General features: G+C 41.9%; 3 protein-coding genes and 1 long non-coding RNA gene across 4 annotated transcripts in view; 2 read left to right on the top strand and 2 right to left on the bottom strand.

Moving 5' to 3' along the window:
* Window positions 1-7,977, bottom strand: part of sgms1a (sphingomyelin synthase 1a) — a 33,718-nt gene extending 25,741 nt beyond the window's left edge. Inside the window, exon 1 of the mRNA XM_068721236.1 lies at window positions 7,849-7,977. The gene's annotated coding sequence lies outside the window, so the exon portion shown is untranslated. The remainder of the gene's footprint in view (window positions 1-7,848) is intronic.
* On the top strand, window positions 560-7,073 carry LOC137880092 (multiple inositol polyphosphate phosphatase 1-like). Its single transcript, XM_068721201.1, has 5 exons — window positions 560-1,267; window positions 1,346-1,540; window positions 3,161-3,258; window positions 5,694-5,824; window positions 6,471-7,073. The coding sequence occupies exons 1-5, from the start codon at window positions 679-681 to the stop codon at window positions 6,847-6,849; spliced, it is 1,392 nt and encodes a 463-aa protein (XP_068577302.1). The 5' UTR covers window positions 560-678; the 3' UTR covers window positions 6,850-7,073.
* Window positions 7,978-8,120: 143 nt separating the features above from the next.
* Window positions 8,121-9,248, bottom strand: LOC137880114 (uncharacterized). Its single transcript, XR_011103788.1, has 2 exons — window positions 8,963-9,248; window positions 8,121-8,708 (listed from the first exon to the last, which is right to left on the bottom strand). It is a non-coding gene; the product is annotated as an uncharacterized lncRNA (long non-coding RNA).
* Window positions 9,249-12,185: 2,937 nt separating this feature from the next.
* Window positions 12,186-20,764, top strand: LOC137880085 (bifunctional 3'-phosphoadenosine 5'-phosphosulfate synthase 2-like). Its single transcript, XM_068721188.1, is given in 13 exon segments — window positions 12,186-12,334; window positions 12,336-12,390; window positions 14,058-14,172; window positions 14,320-14,555; window positions 14,667-14,805; window positions 14,965-15,083; window positions 15,512-15,625; window positions 16,173-16,284; window positions 16,957-17,162; window positions 17,444-17,579; window positions 18,756-19,024; window positions 19,152-19,381; window positions 19,827-20,764. Coding segments are annotated over 13 exon segments (2,007 nt in total). The 5' UTR covers window positions 12,186-12,200; the 3' UTR covers window positions 19,969-20,764.
* The last annotated feature ends 943 nt before the right edge of the window (window positions 20,765-21,707 follow it).

Genomic DNA, 21,707 nt, shown 5'->3' with positions numbered 1-21,707 from the left:
GTCATTGTTGGCTACAGGGTTAATCACATATCTCTGATGATCTTTTATAAAAGTTTTTTTTTTAAGTTGTAGAGACCCATTTAGAACTAAGATGTACAAAAGCACTGCACTTTTTACCACACACAATCTGTTTGACCCCATACATTGCAGATTAAGATTGGTATAACTTAATATAATCAACAAAAAAAGTTAGTATTGTGGACATTGTTATGGTGGAATTCACAAGCTAAAAACAACTTTTGTACATAGTAATGCATCAATAATTACAATTAATAACGTAATAATATAATGTGTGTTATTCAGGCTCCTCCGTAGTTTTATGCAAGCACTATTTTTTTAATGCGGGACTTTTACTATTTACCAGTGTATGTCTACACTGTGTTAACGTGTACACCACTGAGTAAAGTACAAGCTGTCATGTGATTAAATGAAATTGAGCAATGTCCATTATGTAAACTCTGTTTTTGTTTTAGGACAGGCTCTGTGTAACGGATTGGTTGAACAGTCCCACGTGGACCACGTCACTCGGTTTTGTGTCTGGTATGTGTGTGTGTGTGTGTGTGTGTGTGTGTGTGTGTGTGTGTGTGTGTGTGTGTGTGTGTGTGTGTGTCTTTGTGTGTGTGGGGGTGGGGTTGGGGGTGTCCACCCGGCCATACAAACAAGTTGCTCGTCTGCACCATGCCGATCGCTTTTTGGAAAATCATTTTTCTTCATTTGACCACCATAATTGGCTTTAGCTGCTGTTTTCGTAACAATGTGAATCCTGAGGATAATCCAAACATACCAGCGATCGCAAAATACTTCAGCACGAAAGGGAGGTACGAGGAAGTGAACCCGTATCTCAGAGAGGACATACTCGCTGTAAACAGGTCCATCCTGCAGCCTCCATCAGCACAATGTCGCGAAATTCACCTGACCGCCATCATAAGACACGGCACGAGGTACCCGACGAGCAAAAACGTCAAGAAGATGCAGAAGCTCTACGACATCGTCCTACACAACGCCTCGGGTGAAGAGAGCTGGCTGCGTGGAATCCAGACCCAGTGGACGATGTGGTACACGGAGGACATGGACGGCCGACTCGTCCAGAAAGGTGTGAACGATCACAAGCATCTGGCCGTCAGGCTGTCAAAGCTGTTCCCCTCACTGATTTCAGAGGAGAAGCTCAGAGGTGGATTCATCAAGTTCATAACCAGCTCAAAGCACAGGTGTGTCAACAGCACACTGTCCTTCAAGGCAGGACTGACAGAGCTGTGGGCTATTACAGGTAAAACCACCTAAAATATATGATGATCTACAACTTAGATACATTCTCAATGTAACCTGTTACCTTCTCTCTACCCAGATAAGGAGTTTGACCATGCAGTGAACGATGCTCTCATGAGGTTTTTTGACCAGTGCACCAGGTTTGTGCAGGAAGTTGATAAGAACCCCTCAGCTCTGTCAGAGGTGGACCAGTTCAGGCAGGGACCAGAGATGAGGAGGGTCACGGAGAAGATCGCAGACCGGCTCAGGGTCCCCTACAATGACATCACTGATGGTCAGTGGTGGAGGAAGTACTCAGATCCTTTATTTCATAATAATTGATTTACAACTACAACATTATAAAAAAATATTTTCATTTACAAGTAAAAGCCCTACATTTAGAAAAGGAACTACAGTTAAAGTACACAAATATGTTCTTAAAGTTTCTAAAGTAAAAGGTTGTCTGTGTGTCAACTAGTTTATGGTAATTTGATGAAACACATCTTTATTTAGGAAGATGCACCATGTGAGCACAAGGCTAAGTAAAATAATAAAGATGTTAGAACTTAATTTAGACACAGGGCCGCAATATTAAAATAAATGCAGTTTCCCAAACAAATTTACAAGTAATCAAATTAACAAATAAACACAGTGAAGCTTGGACTCTTGGTGGCCTCAGAGCAGTTGCCTGTTTTGCCTAGTTGATAATCCAGCTATGATGCCATATTAATTCTAATATATTTTATTGGACGTGTGAATAGCATTGACTGTTTACAATTCACTGTAATTGCTTGATCTTCAAAGTAACAGCTGTCAAATATACTGTACGTAGTAGTGGACTAGAAGTGGGAAGTAGCATACAATGTAAATACCCATGTAAAGTATATATGTATATCAAACCTTTACTCGAGTACATAGCATCAAGTAAATATACTACTTAGTTATATTCCACTATTGGGAATGGACAATGGATTTGTGACTATTTTTTCTAATACTTTGCTGTCGAGTGCGCTGTATGTGAAGTGCTCCGATTCATTTACCATCATTTTAGGTCGTATGTTTCTTAAGAATATGGGTCCCAGGTCTGTTACTTGCAGGTAACCAAAAGAAAAGAGCTACTCCTGATTGGCAATAGTTGTTTCTGAAGGTATTTGTCATATTTCCCACTGTAAATGTGTGTTTTTATTTTGCACTCCTGTATTATCCTAATATTTTCTTAAGAGATTTTCTGAGGACAAACTATAATTTAGTAGTGACTATAGGGGAAATAGAGACTAAGATCTTAAGTATTTAGGATTATACACAGTTGCTGAATATTTTCCTTCAAAATTGTCCCATTTCAACCCATTCATTATTCATTTATTATTAAAAACTTTATTTTCAAGTACACTTTATTCTTTATTTACATAATTCAAATTTTTTGGATGTACATCTGGTCTGCTGTGCAATGACTAGAACAATTATCAAAGTGATTAAAAATAATACATTTAAAGTGTCGCAATTGAAGACAATCATTACCTTCTCAAATGCATCTGATGCCATTGAACACAACAATTAGCAGTCGCTAAAGTGATGAGATATGAGGGAGACAGTGTGCTGGACACCCCATTCATATTTCACAGAGGGTATGTGTACAGTAGATGGAGCTGTTTTCTAATTTGAAAGTGTTAAAGCGCCACTAGACTGAGCTGGTAGCCAACATTGACTCTTCATTTTTGGCTTTGAAGAAGGCCTCAAAGAGACACACACACACACACACACACACACACACACACACACACACACACACACCATGGTGTTCAGGATAAATCAGGTCACGCCACAGTGCTTCTGATTGAGCATGCTTTAATGACTGCCTAGCCCATCTGATTTCACTACTTATCTACAGTTTATTATTGCAATCCTTGTCCTGCAGATATGGCCGAAGCTGCATTTTATTTGTGTGCTTATGAGTTTGCCATCAAGACTGTGAACTCCCCATGGTGTCGGCTGTTTGATGAAGTTGACGCACAGGTAAGGCCCTGTTTGTAGATCATTAAATGTGCCAACCATGCAGCTCAGATTCCTTCATGAAAGTTAGAGATGATGTGCTTGTTCAACTTAAGTTACTCTTTATCCTTTATCCCAATGGATTAGACTGTGTGGAGTTTATTCATTTATGTACAGGTCTTCTAATCATGTTAGACGTAGCACCATCAGTCTTAAACCCTCCAGTCATGTGGGAAACAATGTTATCAAATATCTTTAATGCTCTATCTATTTCTTTGAACCCAGATTTAAAAGCCTTCTACAAATTAACTACACATCCTATATCCCAGGGGTATTCAATTAAAGTTCAGCGAGGTCCAGTTGGAGAGAATTTCCTCATCCAAAGGTCCGGAACACCAAATAATGTCTTAACTTGCGCTGTGATTTAGTCCCATGTATATTGAAGTAGCCAACAGGTGTATTAACGTCTGTATGTAGTCAACATCTGACTGTCAAATCAAATAAAGAAAGTTCAATTGAATAATATCTAAACAATATTTATTGTCAGATTTCAAATTGAACTGGATTAATTATAAATAATATATACTCTAATAATAAATAAATGTTCTCTTAAGTAAGATGTAGGCTGAATTAAAAAATGAAATACATATCAGTAAGCTTTGACAAATGTGACTCAAAATAAAGTACTTAATTTTAGAAAATTAATCAAAAAAAGCCTCAATATCCATATTCATTTCTTCTAAAAAGAGAAATTAGTGTGCAGGGACTTTATCTGTGGTTATTGTTACCACTTGTTTCAGCTCTATTCCTCTCTGTTAACATCATTGTTGGACGGTGAATTCATGTTTTAGGATTCTGATCTTTTTGGGCTCTTAGATCGTTCATTTTTTGTACCTTCATTTCGGATTTGAATGGCTACGTTTGCTCAAAAGATGTGTGCTTTGTCTCGTAGTGGCGCTTCACATTACCGCTTCTAAACTCACTCCACGGTCTCTGAACATATGAGACATACTGCTTTTGATCTGCCTGTAGGAAGAATGAAGATATACGAGTCTGCCGTAAAGGCTGGAAAAGCTGTGCCGGTAAAAATAAAAGCACTCTGTTAGAATGTATTAATTATCAACTATCGGTTTTAGGTACGGGTCCACATACAACGGCGTTTGGGTCTGGAACCGGACCGCGGTCCGCCTATTAGTGACCCCTGCTATATCCTGTTGCACTACTTTCCTATTTAATCTGTCTGTCTGTAAAGGAAGGAAACATTAGGAAGGCCAAGTTATATTAAGACGACTGCCTTACCTAGTAGGTAATGGTTTCTCTGTTGTGTTCATTCATTGAGAAACCTTGGCAGTATTCATGTCACAAAGACAGATCCTTGTGTTTTTTAGGCCATGCCTATACTACTCCGTTTAAAACAAAAACGATCTCCGTCCACACGACGTTTCAGTATCGTTTTCGAAATAATCTCCGTCCAGACTAGCACGCTTGAAAACAAATATCACGTAGTCTTCGAAAGGTCGTGTTTGACACTTAAGATCTTCTCTAAAATCTTCCTAACTCAAACAGACACAGTTCATGGAAAGTTTTATTTTTCAGACTTAACGTTAGTTACACCACTGCGGTCTCTCTCTCTCTCTCTCTAATCAACACTTACACATAAAAGTTTACTAGATTATGGGTCTATAAATGTGGTCAACACACGTCTCTCACTCGTTCCCTCTCAGTTTTGTTGTTGTCTGTTCTCACTCGTAGCTCTGCTGGTGGCTTAACTATCTGTCCTACTGGAGAGCAATTACTGCTTTTGTTCCTTGACATTTTATCTGCGGACTACACAATAGTTGTGCAGAACAAAATAAGCATAAATAAGGACAGAAAAGTCTTCCGTTTTATGTCCGTTCTCCTCAAAGCCGCTAACCGTGACTTCAGACGGCCGCTCCGTAGGTCTGATAACACCCCTGGTCACGCCGCTCGCTAATCGGTACAATAACAGCTGCTTCCTCCGCAGACATGCAGACTTTAGCTGGACAACAGCTCCTAGTAAAGACAAGGTCAGCAACGCCTGTAATCAGTTGTCCATGTTAAATTAACCTGCTAGTCGATCGATAATCAATGTTGTTTAAGATCTCCGGTCACGTGATATGGGTGTGACGAATCAGGGAAGGAACGTTATGACTGCTAATAACCAATCAAGTAGCGAACGCGGGTGTGGGCGTCATCGTTTCTAAACTTATCCGTTTACGACCGTCCACACGAATACGCAACCCGGAGTTTTCAAACTTATCCGTCCTCGGGAGCATTTCCAAAGTCCTCCGTTTTCGGTGCTCGAAAACGCCGCCGTAGTGTGGACGCTCAGTGTAAACGTAGCAAAACATATGCGTTTTCAAATAGAAACGGAGTAGTATGGACATGGCCTTAATCTTCCCTAAAACCCCATGTCTTTGTACTATGTGCCTCAACAGGTGATGGAGTATGCAAATGACCTTAAGCAATTCTGGAAAAGAGCTTACGGTTACGATATCAACCGCAAGTCGAGCTGCATTCTCTTCCACGATGTGTTTAGTCGACTCAACAAAGCAGCCAACGAGAACAAGTGAGTAAACCTTGTCCTTCAATATGAAAAAATGTAGGATGCTGTTACTCGGCCGTTTTGTTATCGTTAACAAATCCAATGAAAAAGACAAAAGAAACAATCCATCTCTCAATTCTCACCCTGCCTTTAGCTCTCGGACCCAAGACCATTCATTTCTACTAAAGGCTTTTGATGGGGTTTATTTTCAGCTGTGAATTAATACAAATTTGTTGCTCTGGTGGAGTGTTTCTAGAACTTTTTTTCTGTGCAAGTGTGTGGCTCAATGATGTATTTTTTTATACATTTTGTACAGCAATGGAAGTCTTTGGTATAAGCTATATCAAGGATTGGATACACAGACAATGCTTGTTCATGGGATTTGTTGACAATAATACAAATATAGAACATCACAAGCCGTATCCTTTAAATCACTGCATGGTAAGACACTCCGTAATAGAAAAAGATGCTGCATGTGTTACCATTACAAGTAGAGATGAAATGATTAATTAATCCATTAACAGGAAAAAAAAAAAAAAAAAAAAAAAAAAAAAAAAAAAAAAAAAAAAATCACAATTTTTGTAGCTGTATCTTCCAAGTCATTTATCTTTCTCCGTTTCTAACTTGTGTGTTAGACCTGAAACTGATATTTGTATATCTTGTACGTCAGATCAGGGCAACAGGTGACTGAGGCTGTGACGGTCCAGGTCGGCCATGCAGAGACCCTCCTGCCACTGCTCACCCTCCTGGGCTTCTTCAAAGACAGCGAGGCCTTGACTTCCACCAACTACGCCACACAGGCCCAGCGCTCCTTCCGCACCAGCCACATGTTGCCCTATGCAGCTAACTTAGTCCTGGCGCTATACGACTGCGGAGGAGGCGACTTGAGACTGCAACCGCTGCTCAACGAGAAGCCCGTGACCTTCCCCGGTTTGACTAACCAGCAGAGCTCCATGCCGCTCTATCAAGACGTCAGAGATCACTACAGGGAGCTGCTTCAAGGCTGTGACTTCGAGACTGAGTGTCAGCTGTTCAAGGCTCCAGCTTAAGTCCAAGCACACAGGGTGGATCCTGGAAAAGAGGCCTTGCAGTGGCTTTGTGTTTTATTTGTCTTCCAACTGAGAAAAGGCAGATTTGGTGTCTCTGAAACTGATCCCAGCCTAGCAGTTTAATTCCAAGTTCATATGTACTATTGCAGTATTACTTCAAATATATTGCTCATTTTTTTTCAAGGTTTCATTCCAGGAATTAAAGAATATATATTTGCAGTGTACACATTTTATATTGCTTCGAGATTGTGTGGTCAGTAGTCAGTAGTGGTCAGAAGTAGCAATGCCACAGAGTAGAATAGTTACATTACAGGAAAAAGTCCTGCATTCAAAACAAAAAAGTATTAGCATTAAAATACTCGCAGTGGTAGCTGCATTATAAACAATTTCACCGTAAAATAACGGTAAACTACTGGCAGCAGGGACTCCAGTAATTTACTGTTTTTTTACAGTGGAGCTATCGGCGGCATTAACGAACAATGCATACAGTCAAAATCAATTCAGCTAAAACACGCATTCCGCCACACACTCAAGAGCATGGGCCATTCAAATATTATTCATATCAGAGGGAACAATATTACCCATATCATGAAAACGAAACGATAGACAAATGAACATAGTAGTAACGCTCCTATCACTCCCTCCAGGAAATACACAACACCGTAGTTCTTGTTACTGACGGATATATTCGTCTGTCAACACCGAGAGGGAAAATGAGTCCACTTGAAAACACATGAATCTTCAAAGTGGATCACTTAAACACTTAAACTTAACTTTAGCACTTTGTGCGGATTATATAGACCGCGGCCCCTTCGCGCATCTGCTTGTTGCTGTGCACCAGCTAAATGTGTCCCCAGCGCTACATAGGACGTAACAATAGTTTCTATCACAAATAAAACTAAACGAAAATCCATATTCATAAAAACAAGTTGTACAAATAATATATAAACAAGCATATTAAATAATATGTATGGCGGTTAAAGCTACTGGTTCACTTACCAAAGCTGCGGTTCACTATTTAAAGACAAAGTCCATCCTGCTTTCTTTGTTAATAAAGAGTTTAATCCCACGGTTGTTCAGTACAGCCGTGCGTTTTAGTTCCAGTAAGAAGTCCTTCTCGATTCATGGACACCAATGATGACAGTCGAGCCTCCCCAGTTGTATTTCCTGAATACGTTTGGTATATAGCATACCACAATGGATAGGTACTGTAACACACTTCGGGCTACCACCGGGGGGTTCGTGAGCACAATGACTCCAACACACTCAGATACAGTTTATAAATTGCTTTATTCACCACACTTCTTCAGCTTTATCCGGTCATGCAGTCTCCTGCAATGCCTCCGACTGCAACCGCCGTCTGCTCTGTGGCTTGTCTCTCGTCTCCGTCAGCAACTCTCCCAGCCTGTCTCTGGCTCTCCTGCGGCCTCTCCCGCCTCCTGTCACTGTTTGTGTTTAAATAGCAGAGAGACACCCACCACGATTGACTACAGGTGAGGCTAATTAAGCCTCTTACCGGCATCGTTCCCTGAACCACACTCCCCCACTCTGTCCCCCCTGCAGCTGCACCCAACCATGCCCTGCCACCACAGGTACCAACTGGTGAACAACAACATACCATCAGCCACTTTTTTGATGTCGGCGTCATTCCCTCAGGCATTGAATTAAAAATAGTATCAACAACAATGTAATAGAACCGCCTTACAGTCTATCTTGTTAAACGAGTCTTATACACATTTATAGTTCATTTCAACTGCATGAACTCACACATGAATGAAAACAATATAGAGAGAGAACACCTTGAAAGAGGACTTGACTGCAGCGTCTGGTTGGTATCCTCAATCTCTGATGACGTGTGACTGTAAAACAAAAAAAAGAAAAACTTTAGAAACTCAATGTTCTGATTTCTGCTCCCTTTCCCTTTTGATAATCATCCCGTTTGCGGTCCTACAGTTGGTTCAATAAGAGCACAAGTAAACACAAGTTAGGTTACTAACGTTATATCTTAACACTGTAATTGGTGATTAACTTTATTTATGTTAACTTAACTTGCTATGCTGTTGGCTAGCTAACCTTTCTAAGGCTAATTTATCTCGAACCAGCCACCACATACCCTGAACGCCCAACTTAGGCCAGGGAGTCATCTGGCCTAACCCCCCCCCCCCCCCCCCCTGAGAGCGGGAGAGGAAGTCGGCCATGGCCATCTGTGTCCCCGGCCTATGGAATGGACCACCTTGAAGTTAAAAGGCTGTAAAGCCAGATACCACCGAGTGATCCGGCTGTTAGTATCCTTCGTGCGGTGGAGCCACTGGAGCGGGGCGTGGTCCGAACAGAGGGTGAATGAGCATCCCAGGAGGTAGTAGCGCAGGGAGTCGACCGCCCACCGGATGGCCAGGCACTCCTTTTCCACCGTGTTGTACCTGGCCTCCCTCTCGGGGACAAAACGGCCCCCAGCCCTCTGTTTGATGCGTCAGTCTGCAGAGTAAAGGGAAGAGAGAAGTTAGGTGTATGAAGGAGTGGTTCCCCACAGAGAGCTTGTTTTACCTTCTCAAACGTCTGTGGGACTCTTCTATTACCCCCATCTCCAGCATAGCCGCCAATTCCCTCTGAACCACTTTTCTTATGTGTTCAGGTAACCTGTAGCGTCGTGACCGCACCGTCATGCCCGGGGGAGTCTCGATTTGGTGCTCTATGAGGTTTGTGCGTCCTGGCCGGAGGGAGAACACGTCAGCAAACTGCTTTTGCAACTGGGCGATGTCTGTTCTCTGGGTCTGAGGTGGTAGATCTGTGTAGCTCCACCCCTGTCAGAATGCACAACCTCATAGTCGACATCCCCCACTTGCCGTGTGACCATGAAAGGCCCTTGCAACTTGGCGAGGAGTTTAGAGCTGGAAGAAGGAAGCAATACAAGTACCTTTTCTCCCAGTGTGAATTGTCTCAGCTTGGCCCTTCTGTTGTACAGCCGTTGTTGACGTTCCTGGGCCTGGAGCAAATTCTCACGTGATATCTGACCCAGTGTGTGGAGTTTTGCTCGCAGGTCCAGGACGTATTGAATCTCACATTTCCCGGTGCTCGGACCTTCTGCCCAGTTTTCTTTAATCAGGTCGAGCACACCCCGTGGTGTCCTGCCAAACAGTAGTTCAAAGGGAGAAAATCCTCTTACCGGCACCGTTCCCTGAACCACACCCCCGCACTCTGTCCCCTCTGCAGCTGCGCCCAACCATGCCCTGCCACCACAGGTACCAACTGGTGAACAACAACATACCATCAGCCACTTTTTTGATGTCGGCGTCACTCCCTCAGGCATTGAATTAAAAATAGTATCAAGAACAATGTAATAGAACTGCCTTACAGTCTATCTTGTTAAACGAGTCTTATACACATTTATAGTTCATTTCAACTGCATGAACTCACACATGAATGAAAACAATATAGAGAGAGAACACCTTGAAAGAGGACTTGACTGCAGCGTCTGGTTGGTATCCTCAATCTCTGATGACATGTGACTGTAAAACAAAAAAAAGAAAAACTTTAGAAACTCAATGTTCTGATTTCTGCTCCCTTTCCCTTTTAATAATCATCCCGTTTGCGGTCCTACAGTTGGTTCAATAAGAGCACAAGTAAACACAAGTTAGGTTACTAACGTTATATCTTAACACTGTAATTGGTGATTAACTTTATTTATGTTAACTTAACTTGCTATGCTGTTGGCTAGCTAACCTTTCTAAGGCTAATTTATCTCAAACTAGCTAATGTTACAGAGCTAGCTCCAATAATATTAGCTGTGCGGTCCAAAGTCACGTTCACGAGCAGTCGGTCACGTCTTGTCACTCAAAAATGACTTTTATTCAACAGTTTGAATAATACAAATATTCTATCGTCATTACAGATACATTATAGACAGTACAATGTAGATGGATTGTGATTCACTGAACTTGTACAGAGAAGCATATTTCCACCAGTTCACAAAAATACTGTATTATGCTGATACTGTAATGGTAAAAATATGCATAAATAACTGTGTGTCCTTGCTCTGAACCCAAAACTTACGTGTCAGCTATTAAAGGAAAAGGCTACTGAAAAAGTAGCAGAAACAACTATCTGGGAATAACAGTCTATGCTCGTGATATTTTTTGTTACCTTGTGTACCGAAGCTGAGGGAACTCAGCAGAATACGAGATAAGCCCTAGGGGGTGTGACTCCCTTAAAGAGATAACAACTGTATAAAGGATATTGAATGTTGTGTTTCGTTGAAGGCTTTTTCAACAGACTGCTGTGATACGTGCTCTGTTGTACAATCTTCCGCTTGCAAGCAAATAAATGACAAGACAACTTTGATTCTCATCAAGACTCTGTTTATTTCAATTGATTGAACTACAAATTCTTCTCCCGATTTACATAGAAACTTTCCATAACAATACATTACAGTAATCTGCTGTTAATTGACAACATTACACTGTTAATTTACCTGCGAGGGATGAATATTTAACTGAATATTACAGTTATTATGAAATACTGTAATATACTGTTTAAAATCCACCGTAAATTTACAGCAATTCATTAGTGTGGTAAATATGGGACCAGTTTGAACAGGTGGAGGTGAATTCATAAAGATTCATCACCATGTATAGTTTTTTTGCTCATATATTACATTAATTACATTACAGTCATTTTTTTTTAAATTATCATTAATAATATGACTCCGCAAAGTAAGTAATTAAAACTGTCAAAATAAATGTAGTCGAGTGAAAAGTACATTTGCCTCCAAACCGTCGTGGCGTAGAAGTATGCAAGTTACGTTAACAAGGTAATACTCAACGAAAATACAGGTACCTTTAAACTAAGCACAGAACCATATTTCCTCACTTAACATTGGTTAACTATTAAGATATAATTTAGTCTGAACTTTGTCACTTCGGCTGAATGACATTAACGTTACTGGACCTAATCCTTATGTCGTGTTGCTCCCGATAGAGTTGATATTAGTTCATGTTCGCCTGCTACAGTTACAGTTCGTTTAACCTAGTAACGTTTCTGCTTTCTTAACGGTTCCGCTTCAATAAAACCGTAGAGATGTGGTTTTGTAACCGGAGCTGTAACTGAAACAATACGAGCAACGTCTCGCAACTTACTCGCTGCTGGGAGAGATAGTGTGTGTGTCAATTCACATAGCAGCTTCCTGAATAATGTCAGAGAGTAGCGTTGTGTCCAACCTCTCTCCCACTTCTGCCGGGTTTGATGCTCGGCCCCGTCATGTCGTTTTGCTCGAGCATTGGTCGGTACACAGCAAATTATGCAGATTATTTTGTCGGAGGAGGAGGAGGAGGAGGGCTGGAGGCTGGGCCAGCGGAATGCTACGTGTCTTGGAAGTCCCTTTTAAACCCCCCTCGTCTTTTTCGATTACCAAGTTTCTGGAGGTTTTACAAACTCGTCTCCCTCATCCAGGCCTCTACGAGCGTGAAGAGGTTCGAGACCCGGTGTTCAGCAGCCCGTAAGCGGTGTTCCAACAGCAAAATGTACGGGGTGAAAAAGCTTCGTACGGTGAGTAGATGCGGAGACAACGGTTAGAGAGAAACAACTGAAATGCAATCTGTCATCAGATCAGCCTTAAAATGTTAGTTAAAAAAAGTTGTGTGTGTGTGTGTGTGTGTGTGTGTGTGTGTGTGTGTGTGTGTGTGTGTGTGTGTCAGCCGCCAGCGCCCGACATGTAAAACTCCCGTTAACTATTTAACGCGGTGTGTCTTATTTATAGGCTAATAAACACTCTGTTCTCCTTGAAACACACAGTGAAAAGTAGTTTCATTAGTTGATGACTTTTTTCCTTCAAAGGTAACCCTTTTTGGTGCCTCCCTCTTCACTGTAACTGAGGCTGCTGCCAGGTGTGATGATCACAGACTGCCCTCGGCTCTGAATAATAGGCCGGTTGTTGTATTCACGTATATCCACGTCAATTTGGCCCATTCATAATGTAGCGAGGCTGGAGAAAGAGGCCACTATGAGACGGCGGGGTCCGACGCTGCACAGGAATGCTGCTAACTTGGAGAACATGTGTGGAGGAGAGCTATATGAGAATGAGAGCAACGAGAAAGACTGTTATACAAAATAGCGTACTGTAGGCTCAAAAACATCCATTCAAAAACCTGTTTTGTGTCTTTGTCTAGTATTAGAGTATTAGTTTGCCCCACAAGCTGCATTTTGTAGATTCACACCCCTCACTTTGTGCACAATTACAGACAAGACGACTGATTTCACCAGAAAATCTCAGAGCTGGATTTGAGTCTGAGTCACGTTTGAACTGCATATTAAAGTATTATTATTAGTGTGTAAATGGGATACCTTTGGGTTTTAGACATTGGATATTGGACAGAGCACACTACAACACACATATTTAGATATGTAAACATGGGCTTTTTTAAAAATAATTAATTGAGAAGATGACAGCTTTAATGTACCCAAAATGCTGGTATTACTTTGACATTACTTTGTTGTACATATGCCTTCAGGCCACTTTATTATCAAAGTCTATCTTTTGTAATATCCTGACAAAGAGGATGTAAGCTGCACTGGGAGCCAGAGGAATGGAGTTACGTACAGTGTTTCTAACATGGGAATGCAGTTCAACATGCTTAATATTGAAATGCTCGATTGAAACACTCTACATGTGTGATGTGTTACGGCATCGATTTTGAGTGTGAAAGACAGCGGCTCTTTAAACGTAGACTGTCAGACTGAGACTGAGACTCTCTCTGAGTCTGGGGGGATGCCCCTGCAAAAAGTGAAGCCATGGGATGGATGCAGGGACGCGGGGAAAGTGGGTGCAGAGGGCGAACGTGTGGGCACGAGCACTGCCACATCATCGCTGGGCTGCACACACTGGACACATTGTGCAAGTCAGTCCTCTCCCTCCTCTCCTTCCATGCCTCCCTCAGCTACCCCTCCCATCTAAAAGTCAATACAGCCCCATTCATCCACAGCCTGCTCCTCATAGTCACTTTCAGCAGGACAAGTAAAACCAGTCATGCTGTGAGAAACTGGGGGCAAAACTATTTGTAATTGCCACGTCGTGCTGCTTTGTGTGACAAGTCTTGTTCAGCGTCAAAAGTTGTGCAACCAGTTCTGTCCCGTATGCCCTATTTTCCCCATCATATGTAACTTCCTCTGAAGCGCTTTCGCTTGCCTCCGTCTGAGCACGCGTTCTTCTGTTTCAGGACCTCAACAGGTCGACCAACGTGGTGTTCCAGGCCCACCATGTCACCCGCAGCAAGAGAGGGCAGATCGTGGGGACCAGGGGAGGCTTCAGGGGCTGCACCATATGGCTGACCGGTAAATGTCTACACTCTATGTGATCTCCATCTAAAGGTCACGAGGCGGCTCATTCCTCTGTCGCATAGGAACCGACGGGGTTAAGCTGACCTGGAAAAATATATTGTTGTCATGCTGATATATCTCTTGTCACATGTTTCCATCTAGGTTTGTCAGGTGCTGGAAAGACTACCATCAGTTTTGCCCTGGAAGAGTTTCTCGTGTCCCACGCCATTCCCTGCTACTCCCTGGACGGAGACAACATTCGCCACGGCATGAACAAGAATCTGGGCTTCTCGGCCGTGGACCGTGAGGAGAATATCCGCCGTATTGCTGAGGTGGCCAAACTGTTTGCCGATGCTGGGCTGGTGTGCATCACCAGTTTCATTTCACCTTTCGGCAAGGTCAGAAAACACGAGCAGTTAAAGTCACGCGCTGCCGACGCCAATCTGTGCTATACAAATAGCTGAAAACCTCCAATGAAGGCTGTACTATTGTACTGAATTCTTTCGTAGGATCGTGACGAGGCGAGGAAGATTCACGCGAGTGCCGGGCTGCCGTTTTTCGAGGTGTTTATCCACGCTTCTCTTGAGGTGTGTGAGAGCAGGGATGTAAAAGGACTTTACAAGAAGGCTCGCGCTGGAGAGATCAAGGGTCAGTGTGACAGTGCTTACCTCAGCGAAACTTCTCACCAATGTTTGATATGCTAGCTCTTTATGAGTGATATACGAGCAAAGCCAAGTCCTCTAACCTTATTTAAGTAAATCATTGAAAATATATGCTGATGGGGGTCTTCTTTTTATTTGTTGCCAGGTTTCACTGGGATCGACTCAGATTACGAGCGTCCTGAGGCGCCAGATCTTGTGCTGAAAACCGGAGACCTCTCAGTGAACGAGTGCCTCCACCAGGTGTTGGAGCTGCTCAAGGAGCAGGTGGGTGTAACATCACAAATTGTACTATTTACGTTGCTTCTCACACAGGCTTTCATCGGTGTCAGTCACTTTACATTTCTGTTACAATGGGCGCTGTATTTTCCTGTGTACAAGACAAATGTTAAAGCTCACAGCGTACGGTAAGTAAGTCTGTCACGGACGCTACATCCCTATTTAAACAAGCAGACTTAGTCTCAAAGTAGGTTTCGTATTGGCACAGGTGGACTATATTAGCTCGCTTCCCTTAACCAAACATTTGACACAATTACAATAGAGTGGTGCCGAGATGACGTGGGCCATTTGGGAAGCTATCATCAGCTATCAGGAAATGAATCATCAGATTCACCGATAACGAAAATAACCCTTAGTTGCAGACCTACAATACCAATCACATGATATTAATATTCCCCTTTTCTCCTTGTATATAGAACATTGTACCAGACGAGATCATGAAGGAGGTGAATGAACTCTTTGTTACGGAGAACAAGCTGAATCTCGCTGTGGCTGACGCAAACACGCTTCCCACGATCAGCATCACCAAGGTATCCATCGTTCCTTCTTTTTGATCACAAAGCAAATGGACGAGGGGGTCAATACTGGACCATGGCGGAGAGCTGCTCATGATGAGCCCATAAACATTCCCCACTGTTTAGAGCCTGTGTACTAATGGTCTGCTCTCACTTCCCTGGGTACTAATACAAATTGAAGTGAACGGCCTTTCTATTTGTATCTTCTTCAAAATGGGCTTAGTCAATGGTTATTACACTCTTGTATTTGTGTATTTGAAATAGTAACACCTCTATCTGTAGTCTGTTACTCATCCAACATTATGTTATCTCAAACCAGCTCGTTACGAGGAATGTATGATCGTAAATGTGGCAGCACCACATGTCTCATTCAATGACGCTATAAGCTGGATGTTAACCCTTAACCATCCAGTGTTCTAACTTCCATAATTAATTGATTCTTTCATTCATACTGTATTTACAGACTTGTTGATTTAGCGCTTCAACGTTATTAGTGCAGTGGAGTCCATGCATTACATGTCTGTCGTGCTGTTCATGATGAGACATGATTCCTCGTCCACAGCTGGATCTACAGTGGGTGCAGGTCCTGTCAGAAGGCTGGGCGAGCCCCCTGAAGGGCTTCATGAGGGAGAGAGAGTTCCTGCAGGTCTTACACTTTGGCAACCTGCTGGATGGTAAGAGCCCGCTGCACATATTACCTGTTCTTATAACATGCCAGGTCATTGTGTCTACACCACATTGCACTAAAAGGCAAGCACAAGCAGAGTATCATCACCCCGACTAGCTATTTGGAACCTCTCCAATTGAGAACATAAGTGACAATTAAATATGATTGTATGTTGTATTATATATTGTTGTGCAATTATTGACCGCAAATGTGTGTGAATGACTGAAGGTATGAATTCTTATTGGTGTTATTATTATTAATTGTTTTTATTTTGAAATATAACATCAGTGTTGTACAACAGAAAATTATACAGCCTATTTCCAAACAGAGCAACTCAGTCCCACCTATCCAAACACGTTATACTATTTTCCACAGTTTAATCATTACGTTTTGCTCCTGTTTCAAAGAACGGCACTGAGGGCTTTTCTCGATGGAAGTTGGGGTTTTTTTCTCCTCTTCCAACACGTTTGAGGCTTCCAGTTAGGTTAAGAAGTACGCCTGTTGGTGGAATAACTGCTTTAAGTGCTCATCCCCAAACATAAATTGTAACTCACGGGTTGTCTTGAGCGTGCAGTGATTTGTATTTGTTTTCGCAGTGTTCATTGTGTAATATAACATTTCTGGAGTAATATTTTCTTTGGTTCACTGGTTGAGATCACTGCATCCTCTTTTGTCCCAGACGGGGCCATCAACATGTCCGTTCCCATCGTCCTGCCTGTCAGCACCGAGGCCAAGCAGGACCTGGACGGCTGTGCGGCTGTCGCTCTGGAGTACCAGGGTTCACGCGTGGCTATTCTCAGGAACCCAGAGTTCTACCAACATCGCAAGGAGGAACGCTGTGCCAGACAGTGGGGCACCACTTGTCCACAGCACCCTTACATTAAGGTGACAAGGCATTCATCAAATATCTTCAACACGTACAGTTGCAATTTCAATGCCTGTCACATGATTGCACAGCAAAGAGTAATGCCCTTTGGTACATACACCTTTGTTAACTTTCACTGAGTCAATATTGAACTTTGGGATTTTGCGGCAAACAGAACATCATTCAACCAGAAAAATGTGACATAATAAACCCTTAAAGTCAATAATGTGCTTGAATAACAATAGTACAGATACATATTGAAATCCTCAAATATAATTCTCTGTTCATCACCTTTATCCAGATGGTTATGGAGGGCGGTGATTGGCTGGTAGGTGGTGACCTGGAGGTGCTGGAGCGAATCAAATGGAACGATGGACTTGACCAGTACCGCCTTACTCCACAGGAACTCAAGCAGAAGTTCAAAGACATGAAAGCAGGTTAGAGGATCTAAATTACTCGATCGCCAAACTACCGTAACAATCAGGGAACACACAATGACATAAATTGTGTTTAGTTTATGACAAAAAAATACCCTTCGCAGCTGGTAAAATAATAAATAGACATTACCGTGAATAGACTTTACCGTGAAAGCAATGTATTTAGCAGTGCACCATTTGTCTTTCAGCAGAGCTTGACAAAGGACCTGATGAAAAAATAAAATGGTAAATTTAAAGCTGCATGGTGATGTTTGTGCTCTGTGTTTAATGATCAATGGAGACATGCAGAATATTTCTTAAAAGTAAAGATTAACAAAATGTTTTTACTCTCACTCGCTCACTTTGATGTGAATGCTGTGTTCAGGATTGAGTCATTAATTTGTCTGCAACAAAACATAGTTTGTATTTTGTTATTTTTTGTTCTTTGCTGCTCTCCTGAGTTGTGTTACTGGTACAGGCATGTTGTGATGTGCACTTAGCAGATTAGGTTTGCAACATTTGGTTTTCTTTTTGTTAACAAACCCCATGAAAAGACCAGAAATCCATTAGTCCATCTCTCAATACTTTGTTTGTGGCTCTCAAACTCAAGTCTGTTTCTTCCTGCTGAAGCACTAAACCTTTTGAAAGAATTCAGAGTTATATACTCACTTAAAAACGGCTAAATGCTTTCCTAAAATAGACTGTGGTTTTGACAAACCATTACTCAAACAGAGGGATGCAGTGCATTTGTTTTGGATTTTTCTATGCAGCAGATTTATTATGTTAGTGAGTAGTTAGGGCAGTATATTTGGGACCGACACAGAATAAACAACACTGTGCATGTTCTTGTTAATGATGACAGCCGGTGCAACATTGGTGACTTTGTAACTGCTTCTGATAACAACGGAGCTCTATGGCTTAGAAAAATACGCTATATTAGGTTTAGCAGTGCTACACAGAAAATACTTGTTAGTGAGATCAAAAATGTGTGAAACAAAGATATTTGTGGATGGTATTTTGAGCATGTTTACTGTGACAGCTACTAAAATGCACACTGTTCTTCACATATTTTGGACTGCACAGACATGACAGCTCAACACCTCCATTGTGTTGTACTGCTGCTATTACACTGTGACGCCGCTGCTGTTATTGTCACGTGAACTTTATTTTGTGCTCCTCCATGTTGTCCATCCTTAGACGCGGTGTTTGCCTTCCAGCTGCGTAACCCGGTCCACAATGGTCATGCCCTGCTGATGCAGGACACCAAGCGGCATCTGCTGGAGCGAGGCTACAGGAATCCGGTCCTCCTGCTGCACCCACTCGGCGGCTGGACCAAAGACGACGATGTGCCTCTGAACTGGCGGATGAAGCAGCACGCTGCAGTCCTGGAAGAGGGCGTCCTGGACCCAGCGAACACCATCGTTGCCATCTTCCCCTCTCCTATGATGTACGCTGGACCCACAGAGGTGAGCAGTAGTGTGTGTCTTATTGTTTAGTCAGCGGTTTCTATCGGCTTCCTGCTGTTTAACCATTTACCCTTAGTATATGTGTGTGTGTGTGATTGAATATCAACATGCTTGTCTTCCTCATCAGGTTCAGTGGCACTGTAGAGCCAGAATGATTGCCGGAGCAAACTTCTACATTGTTGGCAGGGACCCTGCAGGCATGCCTCACCCGGTGACCAAGCAGGACCTGTATGAACCCACCCATGGAGGGAAGGTCCTCACCATGGCCCCGGGCCTCACCTCTGTGGAGATCATTCCCTTCAGGGTCGCTGCCTACAACAAGACTAAGAAGGCCATGGACTTTTATGACGCAGAGCGGTGAGTGAAGAGATTTTTCTTTTATGTCCTGTTGTCTACTACATATTATTTGTTTATTAATTGTTTTTTAATGTAAAACTTGGAATCTACTGACATGGTTGTCCCGGTGTGAACCCAAGTGCAATAAAACTGGAGCGAACTGGTAAAAACAATGTCAGACTTGCTGTGATAAATCAGATAAATCATTTGTAGGACCAAATCTTTTTTTAAAGATTTTTATGGAAGTGTGAACCATCCGTGACCCAGCCTCTTATCTTGTTCGCACTGCAAGAACAATGTCGTATACATCTTTAGACAACTGCTACTGAATTCTGACTTCGCTCTTGTAGATTTACATCTACCTTTCTGTGCAAGTGTAATTATGGCCTCATCATGTGATATGTAAATATTATAACAACATTTCTAATAACCTGTCCTGCCCTTCCCTCCTTCCTCACTCTCTCAGACATGCTGACTTTGAGTTTATCTCTGGAACCAAGATGAGGAACATGGCTCGGAGTGCAGAAAACCCTCCAGATGGTTTCATGGCCCCCAAGGCCTGGAAGGTTTTGGTCGAGTACTACACCTCTCTGCAGAAGGACAAGTAATCAACAGAGCGCTTAACTCACCAAGGACAAACATCGGTTCTTAAAGGAGGGTAAAAATTCACCCATCGGTAAGGGAGTATTTAGATCTTATCCAAAAATACTTCCTTAGATTGCTATAAATAATCCGTCTCTTCACCATAAAGAAATCACTTTTCTTAAGCAGTTAAAGCATTACATTTTTACATTCCTGTAAAACATATAAGTCCATATTATTTTAAGCTATGTATTTGAATAAATTAAAGGTAGATTGAGGTTATTGTTATATTTTAATTTAGGAGCACAACCGAAGACTGGGAAATCATTTGTGATATTTACATGTAATAGCTGAGAGATGCATGGCAAAAGAAAATTCACTTTTTATAACATTTTATGCCGATTATATCACTGTCTGTTAAATTATGTATGATCTGAATGAAGGTTACTTGCTGTTGTATCACTACCTTCAGTGCACTTTTTTCTTTCTTTCTTTTTATTTTACATCTGGCCTATGGATGTTCATTAACTCCTCCAGTTAATGTTTTTATGTTTTTATGAAATGCAACATAGGTTTTTTTAAAAATGTGAAAGTGCCTTTCTCTCAAATGCTAACTTTATAAAACAGAAATTGTTTAAATTTCTTGCTGGCATTTGCCCTGAAGTGTCTATGTGATTTGTGTGATTTTATAAAGTGCAATTATGTAATAAACACCTGCAGTTTTAGGGGGACAAATGCAGTAATAAAGAAGTTATTATGAATCACATCGAAAAACAAGATGCCTTCTAATGTAATGGATTAAATGTATTCTCTTTTATCTGATTCCTTTGTACCGATTTGTCTTTGTGCCACATTGTTTTGCGTCACACTCTATTTATCTTATGTCTGTAAAAGGTGCCTACTTATCAATTAAAGGTTGAAGTCCACTGGGCAGTGTGGCATTCTGGGGCTGCAATTCCAAGAGTGCAGTGCTGCCATCTGCTGGCAAGAAGTGGTACGGCAAAACAGAAATAACAGAAGTACTTTAAATGCATGCAAAAGGGCTCAGTCACTGTGGGTTTCTCTGACAGGAGGTGGGCTTGATAACGACACTCATTGTGATAACTTCTCTCACTGACACCAGACCCAAAGATAGTCCTGTGTTCTACCTGTTGTATTAAAGCTGTTAAATAGAGGGTGAACTTGGACAAGCAGCAGTGTCAGTGGAGATGTTCTTTATAACTGTCTAATATCTGTATGCACTTTTGTTTGAATTGTAAAACACTGGGGTTTGGCTCTGGATTGGCTTTGCCAGACAGATCTGTTGTAACAGATTAAGGAGATCCTGAGACGCTTTCAAATTATACTTAAGAGATGGTTGAGTGAACTTGAAGGACTGATTAATTTTGCCGTCATTAAGCTGTAAGGGCTTACATTGCTGCCAGATGAGTGTTCTTCTTTGAGGAGAACCAGTATCTCCTGTAAGAAGCTGTAATTAGCCTCACGTGGGACCAGATCATTTAATCTGCGATGTTCCAGGTAACCCCATTTAATTCTGCTGAATTGCAACCACAGTACTTTATAAAATCTCCAACTACTGTACATCCAACATGTCATATCACTGAGAAATGACCAGGACGGCTCCTGGTGTAAATCTCTATGGATTGAGTATAGGGCCTCCTGAGATGTAAGCTGATGTTTACACACAGTTCATTAGTAGAGATGGTGCCCCAATTATTTTGTATTATGAACATGAAGATTGTGAAAGTGACCTCATGCTGTGGCT

Source organism: Cebidichthys violaceus, unplaced genomic scaffold, assembly GCF_023349555.1.
Source record: "Cebidichthys violaceus isolate CVI_PGR_0920_01 unplaced genomic scaffold, fCebVio1.0.p SCAF_10, whole genome shotgun sequence".
In the NCBI taxonomy this organism is placed as follows: Eukaryota; Metazoa; Chordata; class Actinopteri; order Perciformes; family Stichaeidae; genus Cebidichthys; species Cebidichthys violaceus.
The sequence above is the reverse complement of the archived record's forward strand: the minus strand, read 5'-3'. Positions and strand labels throughout refer to the sequence as shown.